Source organism: Moschus berezovskii, chromosome 25 (genome assembly GCF_049115385.1).
Source record: "Moschus berezovskii isolate FMDL1 chromosome 25, NW_MosBer_1.0, whole genome shotgun sequence".
In the NCBI taxonomy this organism is placed as follows: domain Eukaryota; kingdom Metazoa; phylum Chordata; class Mammalia; order Artiodactyla; family Moschidae; genus Moschus; species Moschus berezovskii.
Genome location: NC_142484.1, coordinates 20929526 through 20950216, shown reverse-complemented (window position 1 = coordinate 20950216; position 20691 = coordinate 20929526). Strand labels below are relative to the sequence as shown.

The following is a 20691-nucleotide window of genomic DNA, read 5'->3' as shown; positions in this document are numbered from 1 at the left end:
CCGACGTCCAGGGGCCACCCTGAGCGTCCGGGGGTCCCGCCCCATTAACCGACTGGGGGAGCTTGCGGGTACAGCGTCCTCAGCCGCGTATCCCGGGGCCACTGGGGCTCGCAGTGTGGGGGTCGGGGCGGCAGGAAGGGGCCAGAGTGCCGGCCACGCGGGCCCGGTTCTGCTGCCCGAAACGACCAGTTTTCCAAGGCCAGCGGCGGGCTGGCCGCGGGAGCCGGCCGGGAGAGCGGCGAAGGGATGAGGCCGCGGCCGCCCCCGCCCATCCTTGCAGGTGCCGCGGGATCCTAGGCTGCGGGGCAGGATGCGAGGACCTGCGGCCGGAGATCGGACCTCTCCGCAGGTTTCCCGAGGCTCCCTAACAGGCACACCCGAGGGGCACTCGGAGCTTGTGCCGCAAACCCAAGCCGGGAAACGACTGATGCAAGGAGCCCCAGGTTCTGAGCGGGAAACAGGGGAAAGGAGCCAAGTTCCCCTCTCAACTCTCAAAAGCCTCAGGCAGACCGGGGAGGAGGCGGCAGCTGAGGGAAGGTAGACTGGACGGAGTCCCTCGGTTTATTTCTGCCCATGTCTTCGCTGCCTCCCATCCCGCCCCCAGCGCGTTCTGATCTTTTAATTCCCCGGACTAGATCATGTTCTGGTGAAATTTAATTTAACCGTCCCCACCGCCACGCCGCCCCCACCTCCCCGCGCCGGTCGGTCGGATGCTCCTCTGCACCCTCTGGCGGCCGCAGCTCTCCTCTAAGAGAGAAGGGCGCACACCTGTTCTGGCTTCTCTGTCGGACAGCCAAAATAAAGATGCTTCAAACGTCCGGGCACAGCTCAACCACCGAGTCAAGGTCACCGAGGGCAGAAACCATTACAACGAACCCCAGGCGCTGCCTGCTCCAGGTGACAGCTGACTGGGCAGAAAAGATGCCAGGTCTCCTGAATTCCATTTACTCCACATGGTTCTCAGTGTGGTCTCTGAGCCTGCACTCTCCAAGGTTTTGTTTTGAACACACGGTGCCCCACTGACCCTCTCAGCTCCTTCCTAGTATGACCTGCGTGACTGCTCTTTAAATACCTGCCATGCAGTGGCGTTGAGAAATGGCTATGCAAACACTAGGCTGCTCATGCAATGCCTGGAATCTAGTACTCTGGCAGCTTAGTGACAGCAAAGGCAGTCGTAATAGGTAACTGCTGGTCTCATACCCTTAGGCAGGGGCTACAGGCTTGAAACTGTCAACTAGATTGTGTGTGTGGTGGGGTGCTGTTGGTTTGGTTTTTCTAGTCTATCACAGTCATTTTTTTTTTAACTTTAGTCTTCATTGCAAAGCACCTCTTGTAAACATCCCTCCTTTACTTCCAGGTCAGGGCTAGGTTACCCCAAATAGCTCCTTCCAAGAAGAGCAGTACAGAGCTGGTTGTCTCAGGCGCACTAAAGCATCTGATTACAGGCACACAATGGAGAACCTCAACATTCACTCTCAGTAGCTAACTTTTCAGAATTTGTACCCCAAGTAATTTACATCAGAAGTAAAGACATAAATATGACTTGTCTGGCAACCACCACAGTAATCATTGTTGCAGGCAAGAATATTAATATTATGGGAACAAGTGAATATATAGGGGGATACTTTGTACTCTTTTTACAATATTTTATAAATCTCAAATTATTTCAATAAAAAGTTTCTTAAGGGAAAAAAAAGGTAAAAATACAAATAAAGATTCGTAGGCAGTGATTCTCTCCAAGTGACACAGAGACAGTGCTTTCAGGACTCTTCCACTGTTCTCACCCAATAGAAGAATTTTCTACACTATCTCCTATTCCAACCCTTTTTTTTTCTGCTGACCCTGAGGGGGTCAAGTGTAGAAGTTAGAACAGTTCTATTACTTTCTGAAAGTTTTCGCTGAGATGTAGTAATTTAGGGTGAATATTTCTCTTTACCCTTGTGTAAAATGGGACTATTAGAAGATGATCTGTGAGTGAACTGGGAGCTGCTTGCCCAACAGGTTATCTGCACGAGATAAGTTCTTTTGTTAAAGAAATCTGCAGTTCACTAGTGTTTCTCCCAGGAAATAGCAACCCACTCCAGTGTTTTTGCCTGGAGAATCCCAGGGACAGGGGAGCCTGGTGGGCTTCTGACTATGGGGTCGCACAGAGTCGGACACGACTGAAGCGACTTAGCAGCAGCAGCGGTGTTTCTCCCAGTCATACATCATCTTTTACCTCTACAGTATTTTTAAGATTTTTTTTGATGTGGAACATTTTTAGTCTCTATTGAATTTGTTACAGTACTGCTTATGTTTTGATTTTTTTGGCCCCAAGGCCTGTGAGATCTTAGCTCTCCCACCAGGGATCAAATCCACACCCCCTGCATTGGAAGACAAAGTCTTAAACCCTGGACCACCTGAAAAGTCTCTACAGTACTTTTTTTTTTTAATGCTGATTTTTATACTTGAATATAGTGTCTCCATTCCCCTGGAATCAGTTATAAGGCTTCATTAAGGTCTAAATAGTCCACTTTTTGTTTTTAGGAATACTCATGTGACACCCTGCTGTCCCTTTTTCTGGATTGTTCTGGCCAAAAAGAATAGATATTCAGAATCAGCAAGGTACTGTCAAGTCTCCGTCTCCCAATGCTCAGCTTTGTCCTCTTGCCCCGACTCCTCATCCATCCCAAGCCACGCGGTGAAACACAAACAGGATCGGTCTTTGCCATGTGCTCCATGCTGCTCATGCTGGTCGAGCAGTGCCCTGCTCTCAGTACCAGCAGGTAGATCTCAAACATCCTCTCTAAATGTTCCCAAATGTTCTGCCCCTGCTAAGTAACCAACAGCAGTGAGAATTGGGATGGGGAGAACATGTGTAATGTTAGTTTTAGGGTTGACCAGTGGCAGTTTGGGGAATGCCATGTACTACTCCTGGCAATAACGCTTTTTCCTGCAGCACTTGGCACTGAGATTATGAGATTATTGCTACAAAATGGTCAGTGTAGCCCTGGTCTTCAGGACAATAATTCCAAGTTCCAAAGAAGAGCTGACTCATGAGAATTTCCTAAGGCCCATTCCTACACCTATGCCCGCAAGATGTGCTGCATTCAAACATTCCAGACTATTTATACACTCCCTGAACTAGCACCCATTTTAGCATCTCATGTCAGCAAACAGCCAACTCCATAAAGCTAGCCTCAAATGACATTAATAAGAGTCATCTCATTGATCATGGAGAGGGCAATGGCAAGCCACTCTAGTACTCTTGCCTGGAGAATCCCATGGATGGAGGAGCCTGGTAGGCTGCAGTCCGTGGGGTCACTAAGGGTCGGACACGACTTCACTTTCACTTTCATTGATCATAAGCTCTCTAGTCATTAGACAAATAAGCACTGACCAACCAGAATGAGGGCTTCCCAGGTGGCTCAGTTGGTAAAGAATACGCCTGCAATATGGGAGACCTGGGTTTGATCCGTGGGTTGGGTGGATCCCCTGGAGAAAGGAACGGCTACCTACTCAAGTATTCTGGCCAGGGGAATTCCATGGACTGTATAGCCAATGGGAGTCACAAAGAGTCAGACACGACTGAGCAATTTTCACAACCAGAATGAGAAAAATTACTGATATAAGGCCACTCAGGCTACAAGAAGGAAACTTTTTTTTTAGTCAATACGCAATTTTATGTTCAAGAAAAATGGGGAGAATTATAGCTATTACTTGGACCTGTAGACCACTTAAACTAGAAAACCTGAGAGATGTTGGGGGACTCATTGAAGGTAAATACATCTAACAAATCCCTGCCTAGAGACTAAAGTAACTCTTCACAACACTACTAGTAAGCTAGTTCTTAGCTGAGAGTACTAATCTTGATGTGGAGTGCACAGAAATCTCTGAAAGATCTGAATATGATAGTTACCCTCCTAATGAATCAACACTTTACCATTTCCTATCCTATGGACCACTTAAAATCTTTGGATGTTTCTCTTAGATCTCTCCTTTTCTAGGCAGTATGATGTCAGTCCTCTACCCGTATTCTTGAGAGAGCTGCCCCTGATTCCTGAGTATAAAGATGAGGAATGAAAGTCTCTTACAAATGTACATTTATGTACCGAGGGAAAGGAATATCCTTTCGTAGCTTTTTAAAAAGTAGCACAAAATGAAATGTCCCAGTGACCTTCGGGACTCTGAAAAGGGATAATGACACTGGCCAGTGGGGTATAGAGAGTGAAGATGAGCAAAGAAGTGCAGCTACTGCCCTGCTCTGTTTTGTTCAACCTTGCAGTAAAGTCAGAGAACAGTCTCACTGCCAGCGCGACCACACTTCTCTACAAAAAGCTCCACTACTACAATGCCAAGAGGCCAGGAATTACTTTAATTTTTTCTTTTTTTTTTTTAAAGTTTTAAATGGCAACACAACCAAAAGTCGGTACATCACAGAAACAGAGGGCTTTGCAGGCAACACTGATTGGGAATAGCAAAACACTCGGTCGGTGAAAAAACATGAAACTAAATCATACACAATAGTAGCTAAAGGGTAATACTGAAAAACAGTCTTACTCACTGTGACTCAAGATTCCACTTGCCATTACCTATTGCTTATTTATTCAAGGTTGTAAATAATACTTATATAGAGACATAGAGATGTGTAAAAATGAAACATTGTGAAAAAAATACAATTTTTCAATTTCATATGAAACTCAAAGTATAAGTTTTGTCCAATATGGAATGTACCTACATTTGTTTACATTAGGGCTCTAAAATTCATTTAAAAATTGTTTTTTTGTTGTTTTTAAAAAAGAAACAGCTGACCCACCACGCAAGTCCGCTGTGTAGCTTGTTTGCTCAAAATGAGCATTTTTCAGGTGAGGTCTGTGTTCTCTGCCCAAGGTCTACTATGGTTTCTTAGTTGTACTGGCCCGATCGTGGAAAGAGTTTCCATGAAGAGTCGATGGCAGCATCTGGATGAGGGACAGTCTGGGTCATGGGACAGGGGTAGAGAAGAGAGAGGTAAGAGCCCAGATCCTTATGAAGGATGACATTCAATTGTTATATTTTAAGGGGTACCCGATGGCTTTTTCCAGGCACTCAACTAATGAGCCAGCAGAAAGAAAATCCCTCTCAACTTCTACAAATTTGATGTAGATGGATTTGGGGGACACACCGGGATCCACAATACAGTTCTGAGACAAAAACCCATTTATACCAACCCAATCCTTGCTGAAGGTTTTGGTATTTGCTTGGAAATGTAAAAACAAGCATTGCTGCAGAGTCCTGACCTCAGCGATTCCGAGGTAGCAATAGATAATTCGAGTGGGTTCTATCTCCACCTGCAGTGAGGCTTGTGCTGAAAGGGTTTCCAAGTCAACCCGGCCCTCCTTTCCGGGGTCCAGGGTACGTCGCTCCACCTGGGGGGAGGGAGGCCTCTCAATACACTCCTCGTAGCCGATGGCATAGAGACCCGGGCTTTTGGGAATGCCTCCTGGCAATAAATACTGAACCACGTTCCCACCAGTTGGTTTGGAGTGGGCGATGGGGATCCAGTCAATCTCCATGTGCAGCTCCAGGCACCTAGCTTCGCTGATAGTGATCTCCAGAAATTTGTAGTATACATTCTTCCAGTTCATTTTCTGCACTCGGGTCATGATGATCCGACCCTCGGGCTTCTCAGAATTGAAGTACTCCCGGAGTCGCTTGCCGAGGGGCACCTGGGAGCTGATCTCAGCGTAATGGTAACGGATATCCTCTTTCCAACGGGTGTTGTAACCAATTCCAAAAATGGCCAGTTTATTAGAAAGGTGAAGCCTTGAAAAGTCTGTCCAGCTCTGAAACAGTTCCCATTTCAACTGTACTGATTCCAAAATTTGTACAATATTCTGCATGATGTCTCTTTTCCTAGAAAGAGAGATAAAAGTCAGATTCCTCAGATGTCTAGATGAGCACTGTCCGACAGAACTTTCTGCAACGGTGGAAATGTTCTGTTTGTGCTGTCCAGTATGTTAGCCATTGCACTGAAATGTGGCTACTGTGAGTGAGGCATTAAGTTCTTAATTAACTTAAAATTACATTTAAATAGCCACAGATGGCTAGTGGCTACCATATTGGACTGTGCAGGTCCAGATAATAATCACAGTATTAAAATCTGAGACATGCTTACCCCTAGGAAATTTCTAGAACTAGTGATAAACTGCTTCCCATTATTCTATAGTCTAGTTGTATTACACTTAGTAACTATTGCTACATAGACCCAAGGATTTCAGAAACTCAAGAATAATGTGTGTGTGTGTGTGTATGTGTGTATAATAGTGCATATGATGGTCTCTGGGCCTATCAAAAGTAGGTGAAGAATGCTGTATTCAGAAAGGTAATCAGAACCACTGAAAAGAATGAACAGATTAATTTCTAACTTGGAAATTCTGGAAGTTAAGTAAGTTTGGCCCATACATGCTGGCCATAGGAAAACATGAAATTGATTACAACTATTGCTCCGAATTCTCCAAACCAGGCTTCAGCAGTATGTGAACCGTGAACTTCCAAATGTTCAAGCTGGATTTAGAAAAGCCAGAGGAAGCAGAGATCAAATTGCCAACATCCACTGGATCATCAAAAAAGCAAGAGAGTTCCAAAAAAACATCTACTTCTGCTTTCGACTATGCCAAAGCCTTTGCCCGTGTGGGTCATAATAAACTATGGAAAATTCTTCAAGGGATGGAAACACCAGACCACTTGACCAGGCTCCTAAGAAATCTGTATGCAGGTCAAGAAGCAACAGTTAGAACTGGGCATGGAACAACAGACTGGTTCCAAATAGGAAAAGGAATACGTCAAGGCTGTATACTGTCACCCTGCTTATTTAACTTATATGCAGAGTACATCATGTGAAATGCCAGGCTGGATGCACAAGCTGGAATCAAGATTGCCGGGAGAAATGTCAATAACCTCAGATACGCAGATGACACCACCCTTATGGCAGAAAGTGAAGAACTAAAGAGCCTCTTGATGAAAGTGAATGAAAAAAGTGAAAAAGTTGTCTTAAAACTCAACATTCCGAAAACTAAGATCATGGCATCTGGTCCCATCACTTCATGGCAGATAGATGGGAAAATGATGGAAACAGTGAGAGACTATTTTGGGGGGCTCCAAAATCACTGCAGATGGTTACTGCAGCTATGAAATTAAAAGACGCTTGCTCCTTGGAAGAAAAGCTATGACCAACCTAGACAACATATTAAAAAGCAGAGACATTACATTACCAACAAAGGTCCATCTAGTCAAAGCTATGGTTTTTCCAGTAGTCATGTATGGATGTGATGGTTGGACTATAAAGAAAGCTGAGTGCCAAAGAATTGATGCTTTTGAACTGTGGTGTTGGAGAAGACTCTTGAGAGTCCCTTGGACTGCAAGGTGATCCAACCAGTCCATCCTAAAGGATATGAGTCCTGAATGTTCATTGGAAGGACTGATGCTTAAGGTAAAACTCCTATCCTTTGATCACCTGACGCGAAGAACCAGCTCATTGGAAAAGACCCTGATGCTGGAAAAGATTGAAGGGAGGAGAAGGGGATGACAGAGGATGAAATGGTTGATGGCATCACCGATGCAATGGACATGAGTTTGAGTAAGCTCCAGGAGCTGGTGATGGACAGGGAAGCCTGGCGTGCTGCAGTCCATGGGGGTCTCAAAGAGTCAAACATGACTGAGCGACTGAACTGATCTGAATTGATCTGATTCAAAATCAGGAAAAAAGGATATTTTCCTCTATTTGTCTAAAATACATTACTACTCCCAAATTTAAAAGAACAGTTTAGCACAGAATTAAGTTCTGAAAATTCAGATAGAGAAGTTCCATTACTAAGCTTCCGTTTTAAGACAGAAAAATTCCAAATAATGAATTGAGATCGTCCTAAAATATATTTTTATAAAGGGAAGCAAAAGCATAGAAATTATTTCAAATTTGATTTCAACAGTTAACAGAATAAGACAGAGTGCAGGGAAATTCTTGTTTCACATGCTGCTTAATCCAAGTAATTCCAACTGACACTTCATAATGACCTATATAGATAACGAGGATATTTGTTTCTCGGGACACAACTCTGATACTGGAAGACTGAAGTTTGTTAAATGGTAACTTGGCAGCAAATACTCTACATCGATCACAGGTTTAAACTACAAAAATACTCAACTACCACACTCACACATAATCAAACGCAGGCAAGAAAAGAGGGTTTAATGGTAGTTTGTGAACAGCTTCTTGGTAGAAGACAGACTGTACACTTTCCTCTTAAATTCTCAAATCTTCTAGAAGAGCTTTTGGAACAAACTGGGGGATCTTCCACATAGCCATTCTCTCTTAAACTTTCCTTTACTTTCTTTCCAAGATGACAAAGAGCGAGTGTTTTGTTATCAGTTTTCTTGGTTCAGTGACTGTCCTGGACTCACCCTTTGCACTTCAATTTGTCTAGAAAGCTACTCAAGTACTTGAGTGGCCATGCAGATGAAATCACTGCATTTCTGGGGACTGTTCCTCTTCTCAGAGCACACAAAGGCACTCGGTCACGTTGCTAATGTTGAGGATGTGGTGTCTGCGAGGCTAAGATATAGGACCATGTTTCTGCATGGGTCGATGCTTTAAAAAATAAATCACTGTTCAATGCTACCATTCTTCCTTGTCTTCTTTTAAAATATTTTACTGATCTCAAGGAAGACTGGGCTAAGGAGGTGCGATGGAGGGCAGAGACTTTTGTCTGTTCTGCTCACTGCCGTATCCCAATGCCTGACATACAGTAGGTGTTTGATAAATAAGTGGTGACTCTTCCTCATGCGTGAAGGATGGTATAAGTGACTGGTGTAAAAGAATGTATCAGTTAGTTCAGGTGAATTCCACCTTAACTTAAGAGTTAAAAAATCCAGTGCCCAAATGAAGTTATCATATTTGGCACTGTCACAGCCCTAAGTCAGCAATAAGGAACAGTTCTTAGGAAAGTGGTACATTGGGAAATGAGTCGCCTCTTAGAACCCACTCACCCTAAGGGCTGAATCCTGGAGAAGAGGCAGCCATGCTGGACATTTCTGCAGAGTCTGCCAGTTTCCTGCCCCCCTGATCTGATCTCAGCCTGAAGTTCCCTGGGCTTAAGCCTCAGACCAGCTTTTGACAGCTGTGGAACACAGCGAGAACTAGACCCAGCTATTTAAACAGTTCCTGAGAACTGTCTGCTGTATTTCTGACGTTCCAACTGGGAAAAGTTCAGGGGGGTCTGAGACTGGTGACACCAATTCTGTGAAGCTTGAGTTCATTTCCAGTTACATCAGTTGGCCTACCCTGTAGTTCCTAAGAACTTACTTTTTGATTCCCAAAATGGAATATTATAATCTGGGGTCCCTAACTTCTGGGAGCTAATGCCTGATGATCTGAGGTGGAGCTGATGTAATAATAGTAGAAATAAAGTACATAATAAATGTAATGTGCTTGAATCATCCCAAAACCATCCCGGACATCCTGGTCCATGGAAAAACTGTCTTCTACAAGACTGGTTCCTGGTGCCAAAAAGGATGGGGTCAGCTGTAATTTAAGTGTTCCTCTGGCCCTCCTATCACGTCACTTAACCGAAGATAGTCTAGGCCCTGCACCTCATCTCTGTATCATATTTAAACATCCAAATGCCATATCCACACAAATACCATAAACATACTTATTTTCATATATCTATTTCTTCTTGTCATATACAAAATTCTCAGCATTTTTGGATTAACCACTGGAAAACTTAGGCTAAGAAGATGAAGAAGAACAACGAGACAAGCTCCCTCAGTGGCATGGCAGGTTCTTTACTGTCTGAGCCACCAGAGAAGCCCCTAACTTTCATAGCATGTCTAATTACAGCAAGACTTTTGTCATTAAACCTAGGTATTTACACTTTTTAGAAAGGGGGAACATCTACTTACTGTGCTTCTTCAGAAGACTCTTGTTTTATTTTTAATGTTCTCTTTGTGACAGGTATTTCATCTGAAAAACAGAGGTTTTGGAAACATTATATTTTCCTAAGTGGTGACATGTATTTATGTAGATGAGCAGCTGTAAGTTTACTGTTTGTTCCATTCTTTCCAATGCGAGAACTTAATTTTAGTGTCAAACACTGTCTAATGCCAGATTTATAGATGTAACTCATATATAATGAGATGCATACATTTATATACAAGATCAGAAACCAGCTCTATGAGTATAAAGTTCTTCAAGGTTACTAGTGGATTTCTAGCTAGGAGCTTAAAGCTTAATTTCATGGCAAACATGATTTTTAAAGGAATGAGAATGAAAATAATTGTTTTATTTAGATTTTTATGTAGGTTTTATAGAGCAATTATTCTCCCCCAGCCCAATATCAGGATCAATATGCTCTACATGTTATCTTTTTTTTGTCCCAAAGGTTTGGGTGACTTAACTCTCTCCAGCAAAACCAGAGTTATAGGATGCCAAAGTAATTTAGACCTTAGAACTGTTTTGAAATTAAGAGGCAGTGATCACTTAGCATCTGCTTTTTTTTTTTCTTCCAGTAATCAATTATCTTACATAGTGTTAGTCTTACAGTTTTATAACCACTTTCTTTGCTCCTTCTCTCTTTCAATATTTAAGTTTTTTTTTTTTTTTTTTAGGAACAGCATTTGAAAGAAATATTGAGTTGGTCAAAAAGTTCTTTCAGGTTTTCCACACCATTTTATGAAATAATCCTAATCATGTTTTGGCCAACTCAATATTAGCATTTAATCTTTTCTTTTGAATTAGCATTTCTCTGTCATAGGAGGATCTGTAAAACAGTGTCTGTGGACTTTTGTCTTAAGCTGGGGAGGCATATTTATAGAGTCAATTCTACTTATCCTTCTTTGGGGGCTGCCCGAGTGCTTCACTACAGAGTAAGAACATTCACTTACAAGTGAGTACTCATTACACAACTTGCTATGAATGTACAAAGCCTGCAGCAGACACTTGATTAGTACTGGCAAATTATGAAAACTAAAACCAGAACATTTATTGCAAAAAACAAAAACAAAACAACCCAACTACATATATATATACCCTCTTAATTAATCCATACAAATTTAGATATGATGGCCAGGAGTTTTATTTTCCATTTTTAATGTAAAGATAGTGAATAAATCATTCCAGCTATTGTTGGGATGGGAGCCTTTATGAAGTTGGAAGGAGTATGATCCCTGATGAAGTTCAATTATCAGCTCCTTTCAAACCAAGGCTTGCCTTCATTTATTGTTCAGACTGAAGCCTGGAAAGGGGCCTTTGCCAAATTACAAACAGGGGTGTGGGAAAAGTACTGGGGATAAAAGAAGGAAATGATAGTTATATCTATACCAGTTGAGCCAAGAGTCAATACTCTTAGCAGTCATCTTAGAACAAAGAGGTACAGGATATTTTTAATTGCATAGCCTGTCGTTGAGCTTCCCTGTTCAGCCCAGCATTAGGAATTCTTCTGTGTATTTAAGGACTTTGTAGAACTCAAGGCACCAAGCACCAGTTGGCAGTTTAAGGCTAACTGAAGGATACCCAAATTGCCCCAAACAGACACTGGCTATATGTGTTGTGCTATCAGTGGGAATGGTAAAAAAAGATGTTACTGACATGAAATACCTGAGCACATTAAAGATATGCACACACACACACACACACACACCCCGCAAGTATCATAGATACTGGCTTTCTTACCCAATTCCTGATCTGTGGGGTAGCCATGGAGATCCTGACTGTGGTTTCCCCAGTCCTCCTGTGAATACTCCTCCATAGTGCTGCCATCTGACTCCAGCTCCTGGTACAAGCCACTACTGTTAATAAGTACAGGCTGGCAGGGCTGAGCATCCCATCCTCCCTGACCAAACACCTGTTCCAACTGTTCAAATGTGTAACTGCTCTTTCTTTTCCCAACACCATGTTCTTTCACCCGACTGTAACACCTGCGAAGGGTCTAAGACACAAAGTCTTTTGTTATTCCTTTAAAGCTGTACTTCCTCTTCCAGGTACGGACCACAGATATTAATTACTATTAGACAGACACGGACAGACAAACACAGACACATTGTTACAGGAATGCTAGATTTTAAATTCATTATTATATTAGAAAAAAATGACTAATTTAGCATTTACTCAAACATGTTATAATTCAAACAATTATTTTGCAATTAATTATCCATTAAACAACAAGAAACATTACAACATTATTGCATGTATCCCATACACATATTTTTATACCCCCCACCCCCATTTTAAAAGAATAAGAAAAAAAAAGAAAACAAGAAATACCAGCCAGCCAATAGGATGCACACCTGCCACAGGAAAGAAAGAGCTGCTGTTGTGCCCAGAATTTGGAAACAGTGAGGGGAGGGAGGACAGAAAGAAGAATTTCCCAAAGCAAAGAATGTACCCTTCCTTACTCTTGATTAAGAAGGAATATAGGGTAAAAACAATTGCCTAAACGAAATAGCTAGTAAAACAAATTACTTACACAGTCCATATTCCTTACTAACTCACTCTGTCTTTGGGGCAGTTGCTAGAATTGAATTTAAAAGAGATCAAATCAATAACGCTACAGATGCTCAGTCTCAAACATCAATCATCAAGAAACAACAAGACACTAATACCAACATCTAAAAATTAGCCAATGACAATACTAACTTATTCTACCAACTCAAACTGCCAGCCAAACACCAACAAATGAAGCCAGTCATTTCTTCTGGGGTGGGGTCACAGAAAGTGAGGCAGAAGGGTGTTATTTCACTTCTTTTTCTGCTCCATGGTGCACAGCAAATATCACATCCTTATGCAAGTCCACAGATGACACCAGTAAAATTTTATTACCTTGCACAATCCTTCAACCTGCTTCATGGTCTTCTGATGTATATTTCTGATAATTAACCCAGTTTCCTTAGTTTAATGGTATATCTTATGCTAGCTTACATGATATTTCAAAAGATAAATCAAGGATTTAGTCCCAGGCCTGCGCCTCAGTTCCAAATTTAGTTTAATTATATTCATTCTCTGTCCCATCTCTGCCTCCTTTTGTTCCTTCTAATCTCCTTTCTACTTTACTGGGTATTACTCTTGAGAATTTTCACGGCAAACAAGACTCTTTTTCTCCAAATGCTTTTGAACTCAACTGTGCCAAACCAGCTTACCTTAGACTTAATTTACACACATCAGCCAGACTGTAAATTTCTCCTGAATGTGAGATGACTTTCCATAAGCCAATACCTCACCTACTCTCGCCAAAATAAAACAACTCTGAATAATCTTTACGGAGCCTCCTCGAAAGTTTCAGTACTGTTAAATCTCAGTTGACAAACTACAGGAAGACACTCTGTCAAACACTGCAGATCTCTCCCTTGAGGCCAGAAATCCAGACGGGCAAAGGGAATAATAAACACAAAACACACGTGATGATCTTCCTCCGACACAGAGCAGCGATTAAGAGTCATCCATCCTGAAACCATCCAGCCTGTCCCCTGCAGAAGCACCTGCCTCACTCTCCCTTTCTGGAGATTATTTTTGGTGCCCAAAAGGATACCTTAAAAAAGTGAGGTTTCTGATCATACACTCTTTAAAAAAAGTGTTCCTTCTCCCTCTTTGTAAAGGATATTCACAAGCACATAACTTTCTGGAACAAGTCGGAAATGAACCTGGGAAATGTGTCATGGGCAACTCTTCAAATGGGAGGGGACAAATGCCTCCAGCTGACCTCGTGTGACTCTCTATACCCCATTACCCAGCACCCTCTGCCCTCCTTGCCAGGACTGGAATTTGAATTGCAAACATCTCCTGCCAATTTATTTTTATCTCACAATGTCTACTTTCTGCCTCCAGGAACACCCCAACCGTACTTTTCAGCTCCTCCAAGGACCGTAAATGGAGAGTCCCAGCCTTGTCCCTCTCACCCTTCCAAGGCCATAAATGGAGATGGAAACCACACCACTCAATGCTCACTACTTGCTGGCTGCCTGGAGCACGGCGCTCCACACATAAAGAACCCTGACGGATCTGTCACTGAGGGTCACTTCGGAAGTCAGGTAGTGAAAGTAACACTCCTCTGAAGGAACGTGCCACGCTTAGATGTGACCAAGGCGTGAGCAAAGCGACCAATCTTTGACACTACATTCGGTGGGAAACTACAGAGAAGATTTACTTTCTTTGAAACCATCAAATCGGGCTTAACATTTCACTTCTTCTATGTATGAATAAGGAAACCAGCAGTATTTAAGGGTTCTAGATATGGAAGAACAGTCAGATGATATATTTTATATTCCATCAAAAAAAAAAGTCTAACAGATCCTGTCACCTCTTACTTCACATTGTAATTTTGAAGTACACTTTATTAGTGTAATATGCTGAAATGTAAAATATCTGTTAGGCGTCTGAATGAAAAATGTTTGGTGACATCTAAATCCATAAGATGGGAATTTGATGTATTGAAATAACTTTAAAAAGATTTCCAACTCTCTGGAGACATAAATACACAAAAGAGGTACCTTCTGGGTTCAGTAAAGACCACAGATCCAAATAGAGGCTGTTTAAATACCATATATCAACTGAGATAGAAAACAAAGTAAGAAACATCAGCTTGACGGCTACTCTAACAAAACACTGGGATTTAGATAAGCTAGAGGGACTTTAGAAATGGATAAAAAGGACATATGAGGCCTTCCAATTCTTATCATCCATAATAAATCAGAAAAGGTTACACTTTCCACACTCTAAATGATTAACCAAAGCACAAAATTAAGCGATTGTATGTCTGTATCAACAGTCCTCAATAAACCAACTAAACAGCTACTGTATATCTTAGATTAGCTAATGCTATGGTATCTAGGAAAGTCTTGCCTCCCATTTTGGAAAGCCGTACCAAGCCCAACAAGAACCTCATTTCAGCTTCCTTCGAGAACCATTTCCTGTTCGACACAGAAACCTTGTTTCCCTTCCTTTATCTCACCAATCTTACAAATTCATAGTCACTTGGCTCTAGCACTTTTCAAAAAATTAAGACCTTAGAGAGGAAAGAATTTGCTTAAAATTATCACAGACTATTCTATTCACAGTGAAGAACACTTCCCTTATTGTTAGAAATGTCCACGGCAAATCTCTATTACTGTCTCCCCCAGGAGTTATGAGATAATACTATATCCTGAGTGAAGTCACATGGAGAGAACTCAAGAAAACCTGGATAGAAGAACTAAAACAACTTGACCAGGTGGTCAGATCAGAGAAATCCAAAGGCATCTGATTCAGAACTGCCAAGTGAATGCTTGATAAAACCACCATGCCAAGTGTTCAATGACGACAAAAGAAAAAGAATCAGACAGAAGTGAGAGATGTCCCATTACCAAAGCAGGGAGAAAAAATCAGATGGCTGACAACGACAATTCATAGACAGAGGGAAGGTTCTGCCAAAGTTTAAGACTACAGTGAGAGGAGATGAGAGAATAAAAGATGACATTCATTGTGGTTGAATGTAAGGGGAGTCTGGGGGGTGGGGAGCGGGGCGGGTAAACAAAGGCAGGAGCTTTAAGATTGGCAGGATTGGGGGCTTAACGGCAGCAATGTAGAGAGAGACCCAGGGTTACAGTACACGTAACATTAAATACAGTGCACAATGCAGCTATCTTGCCAAAGTAAGTAAATCCAGTATTGGGTTGTATAAGCAGAGGAATCACATGTAAGCTATGAAGGTGGCTCCTCCTCTCTATTCAGCACCGGTGAGGCCACAGCTGGAACACAGCATTCAGTTCTGGGCATCGAACCAGCTACAAGAGAGGGAAATTGCAGAGTTCAGAAAAGGGCAAATAAAATAATGAAAGGCTTGGAAAATAAGATCTTTAAGTAGGGCGAGTGGTTTCATCAAAGCCCTTCCTGACATTATATAAGCTACTCTGGGGGTCAAAAAATAAAGCTTCTTTTTATTTCAGTGTCCTCCAATTCCTCCTTTGGCTTTCAGGAAGGGGGAAGAATAGAACTCTTCCCTGGTATGGCAGAGTAAGAAGCAAGCTCAATAAGTTACATGGGCATACGCCACCTAATTCTGTTACTGGCTCCATCATTTTCTCAAAATGTGCCCCATTTCATACAATCATAAAATCATCACCATGACAAAACCACTGTTCTGTTCTAACAGAACTGTCTGTAACAGGAACAGGGTATGTAACAGGGAGGAATAGAGATAAGGCATAATTGCCATACAATGTTTTGTTTAGAAAACACTGGCATGACCAGTCTAAGATGTCAGATGAAAAACAGTCAAATTGCAGGGAGGACAGCTTAGTTATAACAGCAGGAAACAATGTTATAAGAAAAAACCAAGCAGTGAAACAGATTTTCAAACGTGGTTGTCAAATTAGCCACACCAGAAATGGCTTACAGTTTATCTTATCCCTCTGCCAACTAAATATGATAAATTTAAGACTCTTTAACCCAAATGATTAAACAAAGGATACACTTATTTGGAAACAAAGTCTTAAAAATCACATACTATATTTCCACAAGCAATAGCGGAAATTACACTAGGTGCAAATCTCTAGCGATTGTTTATAAAAAGTGCTAAAAACAATACTTCAGCCTAAGCTGATGTATACTGTAAAGCAAAAGAAACAGATCTATCATCTTAAAAGCTGCTGCTTTACTGTGTTACAATTAGTTGCTCTTAGTTAACTGAGGGAACAGAACAATACTGAGTTTATTTCAATATTTCTAAGAAAGACTCAGAATTTCTTTTCTTACTGTGAGCACAAAGGCAGTGGGGTGAAGCATGAAATGGCAGACAACTGTAAAAACATTTCTGCACACAGTAAAAGGAATATTAAGAATATAGCATAAATTTATATATATATATGTATGTGTATATAGACAGTTATAACTAATGGTGAGGAAATGAGTTAAAGCAAAATCCACCTAAGGTCAGTGTAATTTTTACTATCTATTTTCTTAGGTTTTCTGTACGTTAAAATTTGGCAAATTCACTTGCCAATCACCTAAGCCTTCAAATCAACCTAAGTCATTTAAAACCAAACCTATCGACCATAAACCCCAACAAAAAAAACCCAAAAAGCATAGCACTTGTTTCACACTCCCCGGTTCTTAGCACTATAGAAGATCTGACGAGTGAGAAATCTTTATTCTCAAGATGCCCTTTTCCTCTCTAGAGCAGAAGTGCTTTTTTGGGTCCTGGATCCCCCCCCTCAGAAGAATACCTGTACAAAACCATTCGATACAATGTCAAGGGGAACATGGACTCCCTGAAGAGCTCACACAAGAACCTTGGGTTAAGAAACTGCTCTATGCCATGTGGGTTTTTTTCTTCCACAAAAGAATATATAATGTATTAAGTCAGAAATCCTAAAATAAGGTAGACTTAGTCTGTGTTTTACATTTTACAAGAGAGGCTGAAGACTGGGACCAATTCAAATACAATTTCTCCAGCTTCCTCAGAATCCTACTCATTTAGATAAAGCAGCCTTACTATTTTCTTTAAGAGGTAAATTAGCAAAATTGCCATTTCTTGAAAGAAATAATTTCTATAGGTAAAAGCATACAAAGGTATCAACTTACTCTTCACAAAACTACAGCACTTTTTTTCTACCTACTGGGAAAGCAATATTTTTCTGTAGTGGCAATGAAACAGTAATAAATGATTTATAAGTTATGTTATCTGTTCCAGCCATATCACAAAGTACTTGATCATTCATTATCTGATTAACTTATCAATTGAGATTCTAGGTAAATCACCTAAGGTAACCACTTAGACCAGGGAACAAGAAACAAGTATAGGAACGTTACGTCTTGACTGCCTTCCTTAGTGGACAACATCTCCCCACTTTAATAGCCTAAAGACTAAAGGGACTCCAAGGAATAGGCAATGTCTACAGGAACTCAATCCTTAACTCCATGGCATCGAAGTTGATCTGTTATTCCACTGAAACCACCGTGGTCAGCAATGCCTTCCTAATTACTGAGAACAATGGTCTTCAAACTTTGTTCCTAACTCATCTGACTTTGTTGCGGTACTTGATACTACTCGTTACCTATCCCTGTCACTACTCTTGCCAAATGCCTCTTCTGTAAAATCGTCTGTAATATGACAGACAGAGAGTGGGTGGGGATGCCCAAGGCTCTAAGAGAAAACCAGGTTCTAACTTCCAAAACATAAACAAAAGTTTTGAATGGAAAAGAACTCAAGATCACCTAGTCCAACTTCCTCATTTAACAAATGAGGAGCCAAGGCCCCAAGACAAGTGTTCCTTCAGAAGGGATTTGGCATGTAAAAATTACCAAATGACACTCTAAAATGTTACTGTATCCTAAAAAAAGCTATTTCATAGATTGTAAACTCAAAGGGGCAAAGGCTGTGTGCCTTGTTCCCTGTTTCCTGGAGCCCAGAATAGTGCCTGTCATATAAGGATTGTTCAATATGTTTATTAAACAAATTAAGGTAATTTTAAAGTATTAAATCACTTGCAAGAAGGTGAAAATCTTAGCAAAGAAAATGGGGAAACTCACTGTATAACTATACAATGCATTAAATGTATTAAAGTCAATAAATCCAAAGTAGGCAGAAGTCCTAAAACCTTTTAAAAACAGCAGGAGTGGCAAAAGGTATAAAACACAGATACCGCTATAATGAGCAGAGCAAATTAATTTCTTTGTAATACAGGAGGACTGACTGCAGAGGGCAAGGCTATTTCAAAATATCTACCATTCCTATTACACTTTTCTTTGGCGGGGGATGGGGGATGGGGGAGGATGGATTGCTTGCCAAATAGAGCTCTGTAAATCCTGTCCAAATTTTATTATTTCTTATGCCTTACAAATTAAATAGTGAAGAATATTCTTTGACAGTAGTTCAGCTAAAGATACAAAAGGAAAAAAGACTCGACTGCTTCCTGGACTTTAACAGGGTCAAACACAAGAATGACGACCGGAAACAAGAGCTCTTACCTCTCTAGTGCCTCAGAGTGCGGGGAACTGTCCAGGGTCGAGTTCTATCAGCTGCGCTTCATCCCAAATCTGGCTGTCAGTGACACACTTTTGTGTCTGTATCTGATCAGTGTGTCTTTATGAGGGAAAAATTCTCGCATAGAACAAATCATTCAGGAAATGTTCTCAGTGAGTATTCTAAGCCTTCTAGCTTCCTCCATGCTAGCAGCTGAGGGTCTTACCCATTCCGAGTAAGAAGAAAAAAAGCCCTCGAGGAGGACGGTACTAATTGTCAAAACTAAACATCTTCCATTGCTCAAGGAACTAAACTCATATGGCCATAAAGCTTTTAACTCTACACTGTCTATAAATCGTACGATACTCATACAAAATCTCATCTTGGTCGCAATACTAGATAAACCACACCTAGTCTGCAGGGTCAGGTTTAAAGGCGTCTTTGGGATACAAGAGTCTTTCTAGATATGGAATCCTCAAGGGTTTCTCTATTTAAGACAAGTAAAAAAAAAAACATACTAGAGTTTACTGAACTACTTAATTATTTCAGATGTAGGCAGCAGGCAGGCAGTCATCAAACCCAGTCAGATAACACTATGTATCCAGAACTTCCCCCACCCAAACCCCCACTTGAAAGAGAAAAGAATCAGTTGTTTTGAAAAGCACTGACTTGGATGAGAGGTTATTTTCATCTGACCTCCTATACCAGTGCTGACATTGCTACATTAGCATCTCTGTTGAATCTTTTCTCAGTACTTTACAACCCAGGGCACCACCTAAAAGTAGTATTTGGATGATGTTAAAATGGTAGCTTTTGTTAGTATGTGATAACTAAAAAACACATTCAAGAGAATTATCTAAAATCTCTCTAGGATAGCAGTGAGAGCCATTCATCTTTAAAGTCCTCTCATACAAACATCCTGCATTAAACACTGACAGCTCTATAATCAACAGTGTCTAAAAGTTAAGCATGACACATGCACATGTGTACACGTGTTCCAAACACCCTCAGAGCATCATCCTTACAATACTGTACTGCTTCCCAAACACAGACATACTTTCTTCGATTCATGAGACCAATGTTTAGGCAGACCAGACTCCCCTCTGAAAAAGGCCACTTGATTTGTTTCATAGGGTGACCATGTGATTCTCAATTTTGTAGTTATCTTCGTACTGGAAACTACCATCTATGATGCAAAAATAAGTTATAATAGTTTTTTTTTTTTCCATTAGTAAATTTTAGGTATTTGGTTGTGAAAAAAATAATAATTTGGACATCGAGATAAAATCACCTAAATAGTAAGATTAGAAATCCTCCAGAGATACCTGGGTACAAGCATTAGGTCAAAATTCAGTTGACTATTAAAACCTGGTAAATATTAAGTTATTTCAAAAGGGTTTTTTCATTCTGAATTTACAGGGTATAAGCTATAGGTCACAAATGCATGAAAATAATATATTTTCATATCTTGACATATAAACTTTCTACGAAAAATCTGAAAATAAGCCTGCTTTAAGTTTATGCACCTGTCTTTGAGCAACCTGAACTTACTGAGAAAGTTGTTGCAAACTCAGAAAATCTACCATAACACTTTTTATAGCTCAGTTGGTAGCATTTTTATTTTATTCTTACCTTTATGAGGGCTGCTAAAAGGAATTAATGTATGAAAAAATGTCTGTACCTTCTACAAAAATAAGACATTTTCCATAGGTGGCTCAATGTCCCATGCAATGCAAGTAAACCG

General features: G+C 40.9%; 1 protein-coding gene across 3 annotated transcripts in view; it reads right to left on the bottom strand.

Moving 5' to 3' along the window:
* Nucleotides 1-4333: 4333 nt before the first annotated feature.
* MSANTD2 (Myb/SANT DNA binding domain containing 2) overlaps nucleotides 4334-20691 on the bottom strand; it is a 29990-nt gene continuing 13632 nt past the window's right edge. Inside the window, exons 1-4 of one of the 3 annotated variants that reach the window (XM_088832338.1) lie at nucleotides 15679-15768; nucleotides 11687-11786; nucleotides 9919-9979; nucleotides 4334-5874 (exon numbers count right to left, since the gene is read on the bottom strand). In XM_088832338.1, coding sequence (XP_088688464.1) covers nucleotides 5022-5874; nucleotides 9919-9979; nucleotides 11687-11762 — 990 coding nt within the window. In that variant the 5' untranslated portion in view covers nucleotides 11763-11786; nucleotides 15679-15768 and the 3' untranslated portion in view covers nucleotides 4334-5021. Of the gene's footprint in view, nucleotides 5875-9918; nucleotides 9980-11686; nucleotides 11943-15678; nucleotides 15769-20691 lie in introns of those variants that run through there. The other 2 variants (XM_055415956.2, XM_055415957.2) reach the window with 2 other exon arrangements.